The sequence below is a fragment of the Oncorhynchus gorbuscha genome, linkage group LG12 (assembly GCF_021184085.1).
Source record: "Oncorhynchus gorbuscha isolate QuinsamMale2020 ecotype Even-year linkage group LG12, OgorEven_v1.0, whole genome shotgun sequence".
Taxonomy (NCBI): domain Eukaryota; kingdom Metazoa; phylum Chordata; class Actinopteri; order Salmoniformes; family Salmonidae; genus Oncorhynchus; species Oncorhynchus gorbuscha.
The window spans coordinates 13,241,358-13,260,067 of NC_060184.1; the positions used below are offsets into that span (position 1 = coordinate 13,241,358).

Sequence of the window (18,710 nt, forward strand, 5' to 3'; positions counted from 1 at the left end):
GTGTTGAAATATGAGTGATGAGAAGAGAATCACCCAACCCATCGGGTATCTCACTACACCTCCATATGCCATGTGTTGAAATATGAGTGATGAGAAGAGAATCACCCAACCCATCGGGTATCTCACTACACCTCCATATGCCATGTGTTGAAATATGAGTGATGAGAAGAGAATCACCCAACCCATCGGGTATCTCACTACACCTCCATATGCCATGTGTTGAAATATGAGTGATGAGAAGAGAATCACCCAACCCATCGGGTATCTCACTACACCTCCATATGCCATGTGTTGAAAGATGAGTGATGAGAAGAGAATCACCCAACCCATCGGGTATCTCACTACACCTCCATATGCCATGTGTTGAAAGATGAGTGATGAGAAGAGAATCACCCAACCCATCGGGTATCTCACTACACCTCCATATGCCATGTGTTGAAATATGAGTGATGAGAAGAGAATCACCCAACCCATCGGGTATCTCAGTACACCTCCATATGCCATGTGTTGAAAGATGAGTGATGAGAAGAGAATCACCCAACCCATCGGGTATCTCACTACACCTCCATATGCCATGTGTTGAAATATGAGTGATGAGAAGAGAATCACCCAACCCATCGGGTATCTCACTACACCTCCATATGCCATGTGTTGAAATATGAGTGATGAGAAGAGAATCACCCAACCCATCGGGTATCTCACTACACCTCCATATGCCATGTGTTGAAATATGAGTGATGAGAAGAGAATCGCCCAACCCATCGGGTATCTCACTACACCTCCATATGCCATGTGTTGAAATATGAGTGATGAGAAGAGAATCACCCAACCCATCGGGTATCTCAGTACACCTCCATATGCCATGTGTTGAAATATGAGTGATGAGAAGAGAATCACCCAACCCATCGGGTATCTCAGTACACCTCCATATGCCATGTGTTGAAATAGGTCGAGAGATGGGTTCAAATTAAGTTGACATTGTAATTCTTCTGATAACCAACTTTCTAGCTCCGCCCACAACCTCTGGACTTCATAGCATTCCCAGAAAGCCTGGATTATTGAGTCATTATTCGTTTTATACTTAAGACATGACTCTGCCGTTGTGCTGTAGAATGTGTGAATGTTGTCTCTTGTATAATACAGTCTATACATTAGCTTATATTTTGTGTTAACTATAATTTCATTAGTTATACCACAACTTTCCCTCCATCTTGTGCCAACCCCAAGATCTTTTTAAGTCTTGGTTCCAATAGATTTTTTATTTCACTACTTTTTTTCTAAGAGATTGTCAGCTGGATATGCTCTTTGTAAAAACGTGTATACATTACCTATCATATGAATATGCTTTTCGGACTCAAATAAGATTCCCTCAAGGTTGCTCTGATGTCCAAAATATTTAAAATATAAATTTTGATGTGTAGCTTAAGTTGCATATATTTGAAACAATCTACATCGTTTAGCCCAAAGTTACTTTTTTGTTCTGGCATGGAAATAAATGTATTTCTTGTTACCAAGTCATTCATGGTTTCTATGCCTTTAGTTTTCCATGTGGATCAATTTGTTGGTGAATTCTGAAAAGCTATCTAAGGATTGTTCAATAAGGTTGTGTTTTTAGGAAGTGATAGTGGTGCTCGTAGAATACATTATATCTTCCAGATTTAAAAAAAAATGTAACTAGGCAAGTCCAATAAGAACAAATTATTATTTACAATGACAGCCTACCATGTTGTTACAGTGTTCCATGTTGTTACAGTGTTCCATGTTGTTACAGTGTTCCATGTTGTTACAGTGTTCCATATTGTTACAGTGTTCCATATTGTTACAGTGTTCCATATTGTTACAGTGTTCCATATTGTTACAGTGTTCCATATTGTTACAGTGTTCCATATTGTTACAGTGTTCCATATTGTTACAGTGTTCCATGTTGTTACAGTGTTCCATATTGTTACAGTGTTCCATATTGTTACAGTGTTCCATATTGTTACAGTGTTCCATATTGTTACAGTGTTCCATATTGTTACAGTTTTCTTAATTATGAAGTTACTAATGTTCTTAGCTTTTTCCCTTTGAAAATAAGACACATTCAAAGATTGAGGATGAGCATGAGCTTGAGAAATGGAACTTTACTCCATTACATTTACATTACATTTAAGTCATTTAGCAGACGCTCTTATCCAGAGCGACTTACCATTACTCAACAATATGAAAGCAGATCTAATTAAAAGGAATACATCTTCCCATAAATCTTACAGGCAGAATAAAGCTCTTTAGAATTGCATGGCTGCCAAAGATTTTGTATTTATTTTCGGTAATACCAATTATCCCACCAAAGACATTCTTTAAAAAAAGTATACTCGGTCATAACATACTTTATATGGGCAAATAAAATGTATAGAATAAATAACTTCATAAGTCTCAGGGTGGTTTTAGCCTTCCAGAGTTGGAATTGTATCAACTCTCTACCAATGACTAAAGAAGGAACAACGGGTACATATCATATTTTGTTTTGTCAACATTTGGAAAGTTTACAGACAAATTAGCTGTTTCCATAAGGACTGTCATGCCATGTTTTATCCAACATGTTTCTCTAACATCAGATGTGTACAGTGTGGTATCCCTCAGGGCAGTTGCATTGGGCTGTTAGAAATGATTTGCCATTTGTTTTACAAGAACCTAAAATGACTATGTATGCAGATGACTGCACAATGTACACATCAGCACCTACAGCCAGTGAGCTCACTGAGACTCTTGGAATGGAGCTACAGCCAGTGAGCTCACTGAGACTCTTAGAATGGAGCTACAGCCAGTGAGCTCACTGAGACTCTTAGAATGGAGCTACAGCCAGTGAGCTCACTGAGACTCTTAGAATGGAGCTACAGCCAGTGAGCTCACTGAGACTCTTAGAATGGAGCTACAGCCAGTGAGCTCACTGAGACTCTTAGAATGGAGCTACAGCCAGTGAGCTCACTGAGACTCTTAGAATGGAGTTACAGCCAGTGTCCGAACAGGTCATTAATAATAAACTGCTCTGAAAAATAATTGTATTTGGTTTAAAGCATTATCTTATGAACAATGAACAAGGTGAAGAAGCTGAACTCCTAGGAGTAACATTGGATAGTCAGTTATGTCATATTGACAAACCGGTTGTGAAGATGGGGAGAGGTATGTCTGTTATAAAAATGTATTCTGCGTGTTTCACACAAAGATCAACTGTACTAGTCGTTTAGGCTCTGATATTGTCCCATCCTGATTACTGTCCAGCAACATAGTCAGGTGCAGCAGAGAAAAGCTGCATCTGGCTCACAACAAAGCAGCACACCTTGCCTTTAACTGCAAACATAGACCTAACATCATCAACATGCATGACAGTCATAGGTACACTTCAAACAGACATGCATACCCCACCAGACACGCCACTATGGGTTTCTTCACAGTACCTAAACTGAAAACAGATGTACTGTAATACGTCGCTCAGCTTTGTATAGAGCCATGTCATCGTGGAATGCTCTGTCACCAGGGGTTTTAGGCAAAAAGCAAGTTTAGCTTAAAAAAACAAACATATTGTATCACAGAACCTCTTCTCTTTATAAATAATACAATTTAACTGCAGTGTATATAAGAATATGAAATGTGTAAATGGTATTTTTGTTGTCTTTCCTATTTAATGTTGTTCTTGTCTTACTGTTCTGCACTGTCATTGTGTGGACCCCATGAGGAGTAGCTGCTGCATGTGCAGTAGCTAATGAGGATCCTAATAAACTAAACTTGCATAAAAAGGTTGGATGGAAACCTGGTTTGTGCCAGTAACAAGACTACTAGAAAACTCACCATTACCTTGTAAATAATTAGCTTATTGTGAGTTTATTTTCTTGCAATAATGACAATTTGTTTTTGCTAAAGTTAAGGCATTTTCAGCTATGCTCTATTTGAACTGGTTAGCCAGCTAGCTAACAAGCTAAAAACATACCAAAACATCCTTTAGGAACTTGCTTTTAGTTGCTAGATAGTTTTTTTTAGCTGCCTGGCATGACATATACAAACAATTCTTTTGAAACGAATGAGTTTATTGGTGTTAAAATCAGGTAGTTATGCTATTTGGATCACCAAGCTGCCGGTGTCATATAGAGGTGTTTATACTTTTCATAACGACAAGTTGGTGTCGGACAACAATAGCGTGTTTTATGATGTCACTGCGACAGCTGTCTACAGCATGTTAATAGAACTGCAAACCAGCCTTTAGATAGACAATATATCCCTTACAACCATGAACATTACAAAATCTGTGATATTTGAAGTTTCTCTGGTAGTAGAAATTTGCCCTAAATTAAATCTACATTTGAATATAAGAAGTTTCCTTTTAACACGTAATAGGTTTAACTTTAGCTTTGTAAATGCTCTTTTTAACATCCTCTGTTCTGTGCACACACCTCAGGCATAACCTGGGGGTTAAAACTAAATTCTACATTAGAATAGGGAGACTACAAAGATTGACTCACCAAGCAGGAAGCTGCACAGCACGATAGTAGGGAGGGTTATGCTATCCCATGATTTCTCACTGAGGAAGTCTGACGCTGCCACTAATAGTGTGGCATTCTCCAGTAGCATGGCCTATAGGAGAAGAGGTCAAACGAGAGGTCAGGATAGTGACCCCCCCACCAAAAAAAAATATATATATATATATATATACAACTCATCTCAAAGACACAGGAGTGAAGGCATAAGACAAGAAATAACGACGAGCACCAGGAGATTCAAACAGAAGTCAATCAGAACATTCCTAAGCTGCACACTTAATTCAAATTAAACCAATCTTTATTGTCCCTGTAGGGAAATCCTCATCCTCCTTGTCATCATACGTACCACGTAGAAGCAGGAAATTGAAACTGAACTAAATCTGAACTAACTAATATCTTTGTCCCCAAAGGGTAATTCAGTTGCTGCGTACAAATTTACCCTCTAGAGTTTCTTCTCTCTCTCTCGTACGTACCAGGTAGAAGCCGGCCATGCGAAAGCGCGAGGGGCCTTCTTTGACATTGAGGAAGAGGAAGATGTGAACTAATCCCAGCACAGCGTTGAACAGCCGCCAGCGCCACGGGCCAGTGCAGATATCGGGTTGCTGGGCGACCAGCCAGAAAGACGCTGTGAGCCAGTGGAAGCCTGGAGGTCAATGTAAAAATACATTATTCCAGAGTGAATTAGACAGTGGAGCACCTATGTGGTGGGAATACAAAGTGTGTGTGTGAGACAGAGAGAGGGTGTGTGTATGTGTGACGACGAGAGGGGCAGGGTTGTGTGTGTGTGTGTGTGTGTATGTGTGACGGTGAGAGGGGCAGGGTTGTGTGTGTGTATGTGTGACGGCGAGAGGGGCAGGGTTGTGTGTGTGTATGTGTGACGGCAAGAGGGGCAGGGTTGTGTGTGTGTATGTGTGACGGCGAGAGGGGCAGGGTTGTGTGTGTGTGTATGTGTGACGGCAGAGGGGCAGGGTTGTGTGTGTGTGTATGTGTGACGGCGAGAGGGGCAGGGTTGTGTGTGTGTATGTGTGACGGAGAGAGGGGCAGGGTTGTGTGTGTGCATGTGTGACGGTGAGAGGGGCAGGGTTGCGTGTGTGCATGTGTGACGGTGAGAGGGGCAGGGTTGTGTGTGTGTGTATGCACGTGTGCCCAGCAGGACCAGAGGGAACAGAGATAGAGAGGTAAGAGGTATTGTGCATCGTCATGCAGGGGGACACTGGTTGCCAAGAAACTAGCTTTGAAGGGCGATATGTGTTGTGAAGATGTCTTTTGTTGATTTGTTTATTTATAATCAAACCTGAGGCTTTGAGCATTTGGTATAATGCACGTAGAGGTCAATTGTAGGTCAAATCAGTTTATTCTAAATGACCATTTTGATTGGTTCTGCTGTCGGATGATTGTGAAGCATCTCAACTTTGATGCACTATTGACTACAATGGAGTCATGAGTAAATACTGATGCTCGAGGAGTTAACAATAAATCTCTCTCTCTCTGTCTACCTTTATACGATCATGCCGACCAGAACCAAACTGTGCTGGCCTGGCTCAGATCTTCTCTGTTCACATTGTCCTTTTCAGCAGGGTTTCCAGCAACTATGTAGATGCTTAACCAGGCCTGCTCAGTACAGCTTGGTTTTGCTTGGCTTGATTTTGCTCAGTCGTGTGAAAAGCCCTCTAGTTTCTCCAGTTGTTGCATTTGCTCCCCTCCCTCCCTCTCTCTCTCACCTGCCACTCCGCAGGTCCACCAGTGGAAGTAGCGGGCGAAAGACATGAGGCTTGCCACCCGGGCACCCAGCATGCCCGCCCTCCACAGCAGCTGGCACAGCAGGGCGGCCGGCGGCATGGCCAGGTGCCCCGGGCGGATCAGGCAGCACGCCCGGCTGAACAGCACCAGTGCCCACGACAGCGACAGCAGGCACAGGCCGGCGCATGCTGCCACTGTGGAGGCAGATGAATGGGGAGAGGGTGAGGATGAGAGGGAAGTATTGGGGGGGGGTGAGAAATAATCAGATCTTTTTTACAGACCAGGTTTTTCCATTACAAAAATTACCAATTACAAGTTTGTTTCTTTGGGATTTTCTTTCCTTCCTATTTTAAGTGGCCGACTATCCGGCTACCACTTCGCTTCTCAAAAAGGTTCCCATCCTGATTATAGACTTATAGTCCCAGATGAGCTGGCATGATCCGATGGACGGCACCGTGTGATCCGATGGACGGCACAGTTTGATCCGATGGACGGCACCGTGTGATCCGATGGACGGCACCGTGTGATCCGATGGACGGCACATGATTTCAATGAAAATTCCAGAATGTTAGGGAATCCTCAGTTCTTTAGGATATGACTATTACATACAGGGCCTTCGGAAAGTATTCATACCCCTTGACTTATTCCACATTTTGTTCCGTTACAGCCTTATTCAAAAATGGATTAAATAAAAGTAATTCCTCAGCAATCTACACACAATATCCCATAATGACGAAGTGAAACAGGTCTTTAGAAATATTTGTACATTTATTCAAAATACCTTATTTACATTAAGTTTACAGACCCTTTGCTATGAGACTCAAAATTGAGCTCAGGTGCATCCTGTTTCCATTGATCATCCTTGAGATGTTTCTACAACTTGTTTGGAGTCCATCTGTTGTAAATTCAATTGATTGGACATGATTTGGAAAGGCACACACCTGTCTATTAAAAGGTCCCAAATTGACAGTGCACATCAGAGCAAAAACCAAGCCATGAGGTCGAGGTACAGATCTGGGGAAGGACACCAAAATATGTCTGCAGCATTAAAAGTCCCCAAGAACACAGTGACCTCCATCATTCTTAAATGGAAGATATTTGGAACCATCAAGACTCTTCCTAGAGCTGGCTGCCCGGCCAAACTGAACCATCGGGGGAGAAGGGCCTTAGTCAGGGCGGTGACCAAGAACCTGATGGTCACTGACATAGCTCTACAGTTCCTCTGTGTAGACGGGAGAACCATCCAGAAGGACAACCATCTCTGCAGAACTCCACCAATTAGGCATTTATGGTAGAGTGGGAAGACGGAAGTCACTCCTTAGTAAAAGGCATATGACAGCCTGCATGCACCATGAAAAACAAGATTCTCTGTTTTGATGAACCTTTGGACTGAATGCCAAGCGTCACATCTGGAGGGAACCTGACACCATTCTTTCTCTGAGTTGTAAAAGCAAACAGAGCAGAAACTGGCTACTCTTTAGTTGGCAAGGTAACAGCTGTTTAACTTATCATAAAAAAAATCTAACTAGTGTTTATTCACAGTGCTGAGCTAGTAGTGTAACTCAGAGTTTCCCAAAGTTGGTCCTTAAAGCTATAGTCTGGAATAAGGGTCATTTCAATTGAGGCGACAGAAACGCACACCTATTCAGGTGAGGTGCTGGCTAGAGGAGTGGAACACTTTTTAAAAAATAAAGGAGAGCCGCACACTCTAGGAGCTCAGACAAGCTGTCCTCATCAGGGTATACCGGGTGAACCATTGTTTCTATTCTTGGATAATATCATGTATAATATGTACACCAAGGTAATTATTTTTGTAAAACAAATGGGAGGAAGACCTGGTAGAAGCTATTGGAAATGATGAATGGATACAGATATGCTTGAATGCCCAGTCATGTTCATATCATCTCAGACATCAATGATTGCAGTTTAAGACCATCCATAGAACTACACTACACAGGAAACCATGAAGTTTATTAGGCTACGGGCTAAGATGAAAAGTTATGATGAGGGTGGTGAAAGCGCACAGTGATGAGCTTGATGGTCCTTTCCAATTAATATTGAAGGTCTTATTCTGATGTATTCAGTACATTAAACTTTTAACGAAAAAGTACATTTTGTGTGCTCTACGTCATCACGCACTGCAATAAGTTTGTTTGGTGAAAACATACCACTGGTGGGAAAATGATTCTAGAATATTCGCATGAAAATCTGTCGCCAATTGGATCGAAACCTAGCTAGTGAGGCTAAAGAAAGTGTGCCATATCAAATTACCTAATTGTTACTTTGGAAAAAAATCAAGACTTCAATATTGTTGTAATGCTTTTTTTTTTTATTCTGAATTTTCCATTCATCGTAATTAAATCACAGCAAATCCTGCGATTAACTTGATTAAATGTTGTTTTCGTTGGACCGCCCTATGTCATACATATGCAGGGAAAAGGTGAGAGGGAAGTGTCATGAATTCAGAATATAAGATACAATTGTACATCTTCACAATTGGTTGGGTGTTAGATGTTTTACATTTTATTCCCAATCCAACCCTAGGATCAGCTTGTCCACTGTCTGTGCAATCTTATTCTGTCGCCAGCTTTCCAGCCAATCTTTTTATGCGAGTAAAGTACATGTCGAAAAAAGAATTACATTACAGGCCTGAGAGTAAACTTTCAAAATGTCGACAAAACAAAATACGCTAGACAAGGTGGGATCTTTGTGTCTGTAAAATGAATTATGAGAGAAATATCTGTAGAAAGGCTTTTATGCGCAAATATTGATATAACCATCATATTGAAGTAAACTTAGGAGTTACGAGATGACATGTGTGGCCCTCCCACTGCGACTCAGTCTCCTGTATCTATGCTGCAATATTCTATGTGCCGGGGGGCTAGGGCCAGTCTGCTATATCTGGAGTAATTCTCCTGTCTTATATGGTGTCCTGTGTGATCTTAGATATACTGCCTCTAATTATCCCATCTCTCTCCCCTCCCGGAGGACCTGAGCTCTAGGACCATGCCTCAGGACTACCTGGCCTCAGGACTACCTGGCCTGATGACTCCTGGCTGTCCCCGTCCCCAGTCCACCTGGTTGTGCTGCTGACCCAATTTCTGCTGTTCTGCCTGCAGCTATGGAACCCTGACCTGGTCACGTACTGTCTCAACCTCGAATTGCTCGGCTATGAAAAGCCAACTAACATTAAGTCCCGAGGTACTGACCTGTCGCACCCTCTACAAACACTGTGATTATTATTTGACCCTGCTGGTCTTCTATGAACGTCTGAAGAACAATCTGGACTTAATGGCCATGTACTCTCATAATCTCTACCCGGCACAACCAGAAGAGGACTGGCCACCCCTCAGAGCCTGGTTCCTCTAGGTTTCTTCATAGGTTCCTGCCTTTCTAGGGAGTTTTTCCTAGCCACCGTGCTTCTACATTCGTATTACTTGCTCTGGGGTTTCTAGGCTCAGTTTCTGTAAAAGCACTTTCTGACAACTGCTGTTGTAAAAAAGGGCTCTATAAATACATTTGATTGATTTATTGATTGATTAGGCTACAGATGAAATAAGTTATGATGAACTTCACAGGGGGGTGAAAGTGCAAGGTGATGAGCTTAATGCTCCTTTCCAAATAAATATAGAGGGTCTGATTGTGGGACATGATCATCAATGCTTGGCTGCCAGTTTGACAAATAAAAAGTGTTATTTTAGTCCATAATAATCTCATCATGTAGGCAATACATGTGCTCTAGCCAACATAGTGCAGATGCTAGAGCACGTCTGTCATAACCAGAGTGGACACACTCGGTACACAACATGTTTTTGGGAGAAAACCATTAGTAGAGTTGAAAATGCGATGGAAACCCATTTCACTTGTTTTTTTCTATACATGAAAATGTAACCGCAAAAGGTAGTTTTATGTGCACTACGTCATCACGCACAGCCTTTTATATGCAACAAGTCAACTTCATGAAAACACATATCTAGTGGGGAAATAAAGGGTAGTTTTATGTGCACTACGTCAACAAGTCAACGTGGGGAAATAAAGGGTAGTTTTATGTGCACAGCCTTTTATATGCAACAAGTCAACTTCATGAAAACACATATCTAGTGGGGAAATAAAGGGTAGTTTTATGTGCACTACGTCATCACGCACAGCCTTTTATATGCAACAAGTCAACTTCATGAAAACACATATCTAGTGGGGAAATAAAAGGTAGTTTTATGTGCACTACGTCATCACGCACAGCCTTTTATATGCAACAAGTCAACTTCATGAAAACACATATCTAGTGGGGAAATAACTTCTTGTTTTTATGTGGATATTCGCATGAAACTCTGTCGCCAATTGGGTGGAAACCTAACTAATGTGATCTAAAAGGCTAAACTGATCCCAATCAGCACCTCTATTCTGAGATGCTTAAAACACACCAGATGGGAGGCCAGGAAGGAGCCTTATGTATCATGCATCTCAGTGCAGGAGTGGTGATCTAAGGTAAGTTTAAACTTGGTCCTGGATCAGCACACTTCATTAATTCGGGCCCACTAAGAGATGGTAAAAATGGTATTATTACATATATTGAACAAACATGTAAAAACGCAACATGTAAAGTGTTGGGCCCATGTTTTATGAGCTGAAATAAAAGATCCCAGAAACTTTCCATACGTACAAAAATCGTATTTAAAAAGATATGTTTGTTTACATCCCTGTTAGTGAGCATTTCTCTTTTGACAAGATAATCCATCCACCTGATGAAGGTGTGGCATATCAAGAAGCTGATTAAAAACATGACCATTACACAGGTGCACCTTGTGCTTGGGACAATCAATAAAAGGCCACTCTAAAATGTTCAGTTGTGTCACAACACAATGCCACAGATATCTAAATTTGAGGGAGTGTGCAATAGGCATGCTGACTGCAGGAATGTCCACCAGAGCTGTTGCCAGATAAGTTAATGTTAATTTCTCTACCATAAGCCACCTCCCATGTCGTTTGAGAGACCACGTGTAGCCACGTCAGCCCAGGACCTCCACATCCGGCTTCTTCACCTGCTGGATTATCTGACCAGCCATCCGGACAGCTGATGAAACTGTGGGTTTGCACAAAATAAGAATTTCTGCACAAACTGTCAGAAACCGTCTCAGGGAAGCTCATCTGCATGCTCGTCGTCCTCACAAGGGTCTTGACCGGATTGCAAGTTTGGCGTCCTAACTGACTTCAGTGGGCAAATGGTCACCTTGAGAAGTTCTTCACGGATGAATCCCGGTTTCAACTGTACAGGGCAGATGGCAGACAGTGTGTATGGCGTCGTGTGGGCGAGCGGTTTGCTGATGTTAACGTTGTGAACAGAGTGCCCCATGGTGGTGGTGGTGGGGTTGTTATGGGCAGGCATAAACTACGGATAACAAACACAATTGCATTTTATTGATGGCAATGTGAATGCACGGAGATGGACGAGATCCTGAGGCCCATTGTCGTGCCATTCATCCACCGCCATCACCTCATGTTTCAGCATGATATTGCACAGCCTCATGTCGCAAGGATCTGTAAACAATTCCTAGAAGCTGAAAATGTCCCAGTTCTTCCATGGTCTGTATAGTCACCAGATATGTCACCCATTGAGCATGTTTTGGATGCTTTGGATCGACAGCGTGTTCCAGTTCCCGACAATATCCAGTAACTTCCTAGAGCCATTGAGACAACATTCCACAGGCCACAATCAACAACCTGATCAACTCTATGCGAAAGAGATGTTTCACGCTGCATGAGGCAAATTCTGGTCGCACCAGATACTGACTGGTCTTCTGATCCATGCCCCTACCTTTTTTAAGGTATCTGTGACCAACAGATGCATATCTGTATTCCCAGTCATATGAAATCCATAGATTAGGGCCTAATGAATTTATTTCAACTGGCTGATTTCCTTATATGACCTGTAAATCAGTAAAATCTTTGCTTTTATATTTGTGTTCAGTGTAGTAATTAATAACATTTGATTTATGTTATACGTTTGTTTCTTTGTAATTAATTGGGTACAATGGTGTCTTACCCGGTGAGTCTAGTTCCACGTCAGTGACGGCCAGGACATAGGTCTGAAGCAGGGTCTGCGGTAGGGTGAGGACCAGGGCCTCCAACAGGCGGAGAGCGGACACATCAGCCTGCTGCATCACAGCCGCCCCCAGCTCCCCCGCAGTGCCCTGCATGTCCCATACAGACACCATGCAGTCCCACAACCTGCCAGAAGGTGGAGACAAAGACCAACAGCTGTGAGACAGAGCTGGTGAGATAACCCACTGCTCTCTAGAGCTGGTTATGTATGGCGGTGGATGATGCGATGTACTGTGTGTTGGTGGGATTATGTAAGGAATTCTGCAATTTGGATATAATGAATTTTCTGTGTATCTAATCCAGATTAGATACACAGAAGATTTTAAGATTCCAGGTTTAATGATGGAAACCTTGCGGTAACCTCTAATACACATCACTTCCTGTATAGTACTAGAGGACAAATAGAATAAGAGATCTTATTCATCCAACTAAGACAATCAATGGCAGGTTTCTAAATTAAGTTTACTCTGAATTACTTACTTCAAATTCTAATTCTGAACCACATTGCCTTGTTGTCAGAGTCAGGGTGATGTTCATTAAGGCACAGTGGAAATAAAACATTAAAACAGATTTTGTCACAGAAAACAAAAGCAAGCACTTCTAATTGGACAAGTTCAGATAGTACCTCTACGTTTCTGTTTTTGTGCCTATTGAACACGCCCAGGTGAGGCCATTGTTCAGGTGGGCTCACCGTTGGAAGATGCCCAGTTGCAACACGTGTGTGAGGGTCAGGAACCAATAGTGGTCTTCCCCATCGTCATGGTACCACCTGAGACTCAACACCTGGACCAGTATCCCTGGCAACAAGAGGGCGAGGGTCAACCCCGCCCACTGCGTTTCCTCATTCCATAGGTAGAATCCTATGCAGTAGATCACTATAGAACACATACACACACCGGGAAGAAATAGATACATTAGTAACACTATAATAGTGTATCATTGCATTGAAGTACTAAGGTCTATTTACCTACCTACATACAAAATATTTTAGATTACATTCTGATCACAACAATGTTTTCTTTTGGTTCCATTCTGTACAATGTATCTATGGTGGGAGTGAATGGTGTCACATTCCATTGGACAAAAGGTAATCTACATGAATCAGTTCGTGAGAGAGAGTGGATGGGTGGATGGGTGGATGAATGGTATATTTAAACAATCCCCCGACTCCTGGTTTCATAAAAACGGACATGTAAAAGCCATATCAAATTCATTGATGCTCATTAATGAATGAATTGCCATTTTAAAGTGTATGCCTCTTAACCACAAACTTGGCTGGAGGAGAGAAGTGCTCGTTGGCTAGATATTGATTATGTCTGTCACATCCCTCCGGACTGGCTGTCTCCGTTGGTGGGGACCTAGAGAGCATCAGGCACAGCAGTATTTTTATCCGGTTGAAAGTCATCCGTGCCAAGGCCAAAGTCACTTTGCACGCAGTCAGTCACCTTTGCTGGAGCTCTTGTCATTGATCTGCTTACTCAGGGCTTCTCACATGCTGCAAACAAGGATGCACAGCACCTGTTTCCAGAAGAACGACCCGGAGGGGACCTCACCTGCTCGTGTGCCCTTCGACCGACATACAAAATCAAACATCACCAAAAGCATTTCTTATTATTGGTATGATATGCAGCATGCAAGTTGAGTGGATGTAGCCAGCAATAGAAACAAGATAGGACTGTTAGTGATAGTAGCTAAATTGGGTTCGCGAAACCTCAATCAAAAGCTGTCACGGATGATCATGGATTGGCATCACCCCAATTCAGTGCATGTAGCTATCGTACATTCTGGAAGGCACACTCTGTAGAAAGGCTAGCCCAACCTACAACCCTACATGTCACCATCAATACATAAAAGGAAACCACAGTCTTCATGAAGAGATTCTTAAACACTTCTAGCGATCTTTGTAATTACAAATCAATGTATATTTCTCACATGCTTCGTAAACAACAAGTGTAGTTGCTAACTTATGGGCCCTTCCCATCAATGCAGACAGAAAAACATGTAAACAAAATAAACATAATAAAACAATAAATAAATACACGAGTAACGATAACTTGGCTATATACAAGGGGTCAGTAAAGAGTCAATGTGCAAGGGTTGAGGTAATTGAGGTGGTTATGTGCAGTCCAGTCAAGGTTTTTTCTTTATTTGTACCATTTTCTACATTGCATCAAATCTATGAAATAACACATATGGAATCGTGTAGTAATCAAAAAAGTGATAAACAAATCAAATATATTTGAGATTCTTCAAAGTAGCCACCCTTTGCCTTGACAGCTTTGCACCCTCTTGGCATTCTCTCAACCAGCTTCACCAGGAATGCTTTTCAAACAGTCTTGAAGGAGTTCCCACATATGCTGAGCACTTGTTGGCTGCTTTTCCTTCACTCTACGGTCCAACTCATCCCAAACCATCTCAATTGGGTTGAGGTAAGGTGATTGTGGAGGCCAGGTCATCTGATGCAGCACTCCGGTAAAAAAAAATATATATAGTCCCGTGCAAACCAGATGGGATGGCGTATCGCTGCAGAATGATTTGATAGCCATGCTGGTTAAGTGTGCCTTGAATTCAAAATAAATCACTGACAGTGTCACCAGCAAAGTACCCCCACAACATCACACCTCCTCCTCCATGCTTCACAGTGGGAACCACACATGCAGAGACCTTCCGTTCACTTGTTTCACATAGACACGGAGGTTGGAACGAAAAATCTCAAATTTGGACTCATCAGACCAAAATGACAGATTTCCACCAATCTAATGTCCATTACTCGTGTTTCTTGGCCCAAGCAAGTCTCTTCTTATTGGTCCTTTAGTAGTGTTTCTTTGCAGAAGTTTGACCATGAAGGCCTGATTCACACAGTCTCCTCTGAACAGTTGATGTTGACATGTGTCTGTTAGTTGAACTCTGAAGCATTTATTTAGGCTGCGATCCGAGGTGCAGTTATCACTAATGAACTTATCCTCTGCAGCAGAGGTAACTCTGGGTCTTCCTTTCCTGTGGCGGTCCTAATGAGAGCCAGTTTCATCATAGCACTTGATGGGTTTTGTGACTGCACTTTTTCCGCATTGAGTGACTTAGCTGTCATGTCTTAAAGTAATGATGGACTGTCATTTCACTTTGCTAATTTGAGCTGGTCTTGCCATAATATGGACCAAATAGGACCATCTTCTGTATACCACCCCTACTTTGTCACAACACAACTGATTGGCTCAAATGCATTAAGAAGGAAAGAAATTCCACAAATTAACTTTTAACATGGCACACCTCTTAATTGAAATGCATTCCAGGTGACTACCTCGTGAAGCTGGTTGAGAGAACGACAATTGTGCAAAGCTGTCATCAAGGCAAAGGGTGGCTACTTTGAAGAATCTCAAATATATTTGTATTTGTTTATCACTTTTCTGATTACCACATGATTCCATATGTGTTATTTCATAGTTATTCTACAACGTAGAAAATAGTAAAAATAAAGAAAAACCCTGGAATGAGTAGGTGTGTCCAAACTTTAGACTGGTACTGTACATACAGGTAAGGATAAAGTGACTATGCAACAGGATAGATAACAGTAGCCTATATGATAAGTCAAAATAATTAGTACAAAAAGGGTCAACACAGACACTGTAGTTAAATAGTCCTCTGACTCCGCCTGGTATAGAGGTCCTGGATGGCAGGGAGCTTGGCCACAGTGATGTACTGGGCCGTGCACACTACAGTCTCTAGCACCTTGCGATTGGATACCAAGCAGTTGCCATACCAAGTGGTGATGCAGCCAGTCAAGATGCTCTCAATGGTGTAGCTGTACAACTTTTTGAGGATTTGAAGACCCATGCCAAATGTTTTCATCCTCCGACTGTGTGTGGACCATGAGTATTCCTCAGCTTCCTTGAAGCTCTAGACCCGCTCCACTACAGATCCGTCGATGTGGACGGGGGCGTGCTCGTCCCTCTGTTTCCTGTAGTCCACGACACCACAATGCCATGACACTGACCTCCTCCCTATAGGCTGTCTCATTGTCATCGATCATCAGGCCAACCACCATTATGTTGTCAGCAAACTTAATGATGGTGTTGGAGTCATGCGCGGCCATGCAGTCGTAGGTGAACATGGAGTACGGGAGGGGACGAAGCACACACCCCTGAGGGGCCCCCGTGTTGAGTGTCAGCATGGCAGATGTGTTGTTGCCTACCCTCACCACCTGGGGGCGGCCTTTCAGGAAGTCCAGGATCCATTTGTAGAGGGAGGTGTTCAGTCTCAGGGTCCTGAGCTTAGTGATGAGCTTAGAGGGAACTTTGGTGTTGAATGATGAGCTGTAGTCGATTAACAGCATTCTCACATAGGTGTTGTTTAGGTGGGAAAGGGCAGTGTGGCGTAGTAGGATTCGATCTTAGTCCTGCATTGAAGTTGACTGTTTGATGGCTCGGGATTTCTTGTAAGCGTCCGGTTTAGTGTCCCGCCCCTTGCAAGTGGCAATTCGATCCTTTAGCTCAGTGTGGATGTTGCCTGTAATCCACGGCTTCTGGTTGGGATATGTACATACAGTCACTGTGGGGAAAACGTTGTCGATGCACTTAGTAATGAAGTCGGTGACTGATGTGGTAAACTCTTCAACGTCATCAGAGGAACCACAGAACATATTCCAGTCTGTGCTAGCGAAACAGTCCTGTAGCTTAGCATCCGCTTCATCAGACCACAACTGTATTGAGCCCATCACTGGTACTTCCTGTTGAGTTTTTGCTTGTAAGCAGGAATCAGGAGGATAGAGTTATGGTCCGATTTATCAAATAGAAGGCGAGAGCTTTGAATGTGTTTCTGTGTGTGGTGTAAAGGCGATCTAGAGTTGTTTTGCATCTAGTTGCACAGTTTCCCTGCATTACAATCACCGGCCACTAGGAATGCCACCTCTGGATGTGCATTTTCGTTTTTTCTTACCGCCTTATACGGCTGGTTGAGTACGGTCTTAGTGCCAGCATTGGTTTGTGGTGGTAAATATACAGCTACGAAAAATTAAAACTCTTGGTAATTAGTATGCTCTACACTAGCGGACATTGGCGCTCATAATGGTGGACATCACCAACCTGTAAAAACGGAAGTTCTGCTCCTCCAAACTAATCTCGTACATTGCCAGCGGTGAGTTTCTGAAATTCAGTGCATGCAGAATACTCATGAGATGTCCAGAGACACCGGAGTACATTTGCAAAGTAGAGTCACTTGACACGTATGCGACTTAATGCCCTAAGTGATGCAAACCACACATTTTATGATACGTTTATATAATTTCCTCTACCCCAGAAATATGTTATTTGAAGGTCCCCTGAGGCTGTCCTAATCACTGCTTAATTTTCATGCAAGGAACTGGGTCCCGGTATCTAACGGTTTAAAGACCACAATGAATCAATGCCAAGGCAAGGTTACCGGGTCACGCCACATTCACATTATGTACTTCTACTTAACTAGCTAGTGTGGCTACTTGGATAACTAGTGATGCTGAACTGTACTGGAATAAACGCACTGTAGTTAAACTGTAGTTAGACTGTAGTTAAATACGCATTCAGTGAAGCCCACAATGGTACATTTTGTCGACAAACCAAGAGCTCTACCAATGCATATAACTCAGTGAAGGTCACTAAAGCGGTCCGAGGTTTGTTTGAACGTGCTGTGAATGTTAATTTGCAGAATATAACAAAAGTTAAAGTGGCTAGTATTAGGTGTCCACTTACGCGAGGTTCTTTCGGCCAGTATCACCAGCCCCGACACACCGAAAAGGATAGCTTGGCACCATGCTATCCAACACCCGCTCCGAGCCGCGGAGGGCATCACACGGTCAACGGGCCCAGCGTTTATCATGATACGGAGACGTGAGCGCCGCGAGAACCAACCGGGGACATTATTATTGTCATCCTTCTCCCTCCGTGGATCCGTTACATCCTCGTTTTGCTGGCTGGCTCCTGTCAAAAGATATTTGACGTCGCCGTGCGGTTTTTAAAGAGACAGTACAGTAAGTACTGTACGAACTCCCGATGGTCCACATTGACCGTGACACATCACCTGACACTTTTTCGCCACCTCTTCTTCGATCATAAAGTGGCTATACTAGTTTATTAATCCTCAGTATCACAAAAATGTACACTACCATTCAAAAGTTTGGGGTCACTTATTAATGTCCTTGTTTTTGAAAGAAAAGCTACAAAAATTGTCCGTTAAAATAACATCACATTGATCAGAAATACAGTGTAGACATTGTTAAGGTTGTAAATGACTATCGTAGCTGGAAACAGCTGATTTTTAATGGAATATCTACATAGGCATACAGAGGCCCATTATCAGCAACCATCACTCCTGTGCACGTTGTGTTAG

At 42.5% G+C, this 18,710-nt stretch overlaps 1 protein-coding gene across 6 annotated transcripts in view; it reads right to left on the bottom strand.

The window, feature by feature from the left end:
- xkr5a (XK related 5a) overlaps window positions 1-18,484 on the bottom strand; it is a 28,232-nt gene extending 9,748 nt beyond the window's left edge. For 2 of the 6 annotated variants that reach the window (XR_006830669.1, XM_046291133.1), the window contains exons 1-7: window positions 18,074-18,484; window positions 17,432-17,491; window positions 13,045-13,228; window positions 12,295-12,479; window positions 6,236-6,448; window positions 4,988-5,157; window positions 4,497-4,608 (exon numbers count right to left, since the gene is read on the bottom strand). Coding sequence is in view for 5 of the 6 variants with exons in the window: in XM_046291133.1 (XP_046147089.1) it covers window positions 4,497-4,608; window positions 4,988-5,157; window positions 6,236-6,448; window positions 12,295-12,479; window positions 13,045-13,228; window positions 17,432-17,491; window positions 18,074-18,200 (1,051 nt within the window). In the remaining variant the exon portion in view is untranslated. The other 4 variants (XM_046291137.1, XM_046291136.1, XM_046291134.1 and 1 more) reach the window with 4 other exon arrangements.
- Between the last annotated feature and the right edge of the window lie 226 nt (window positions 18,485-18,710).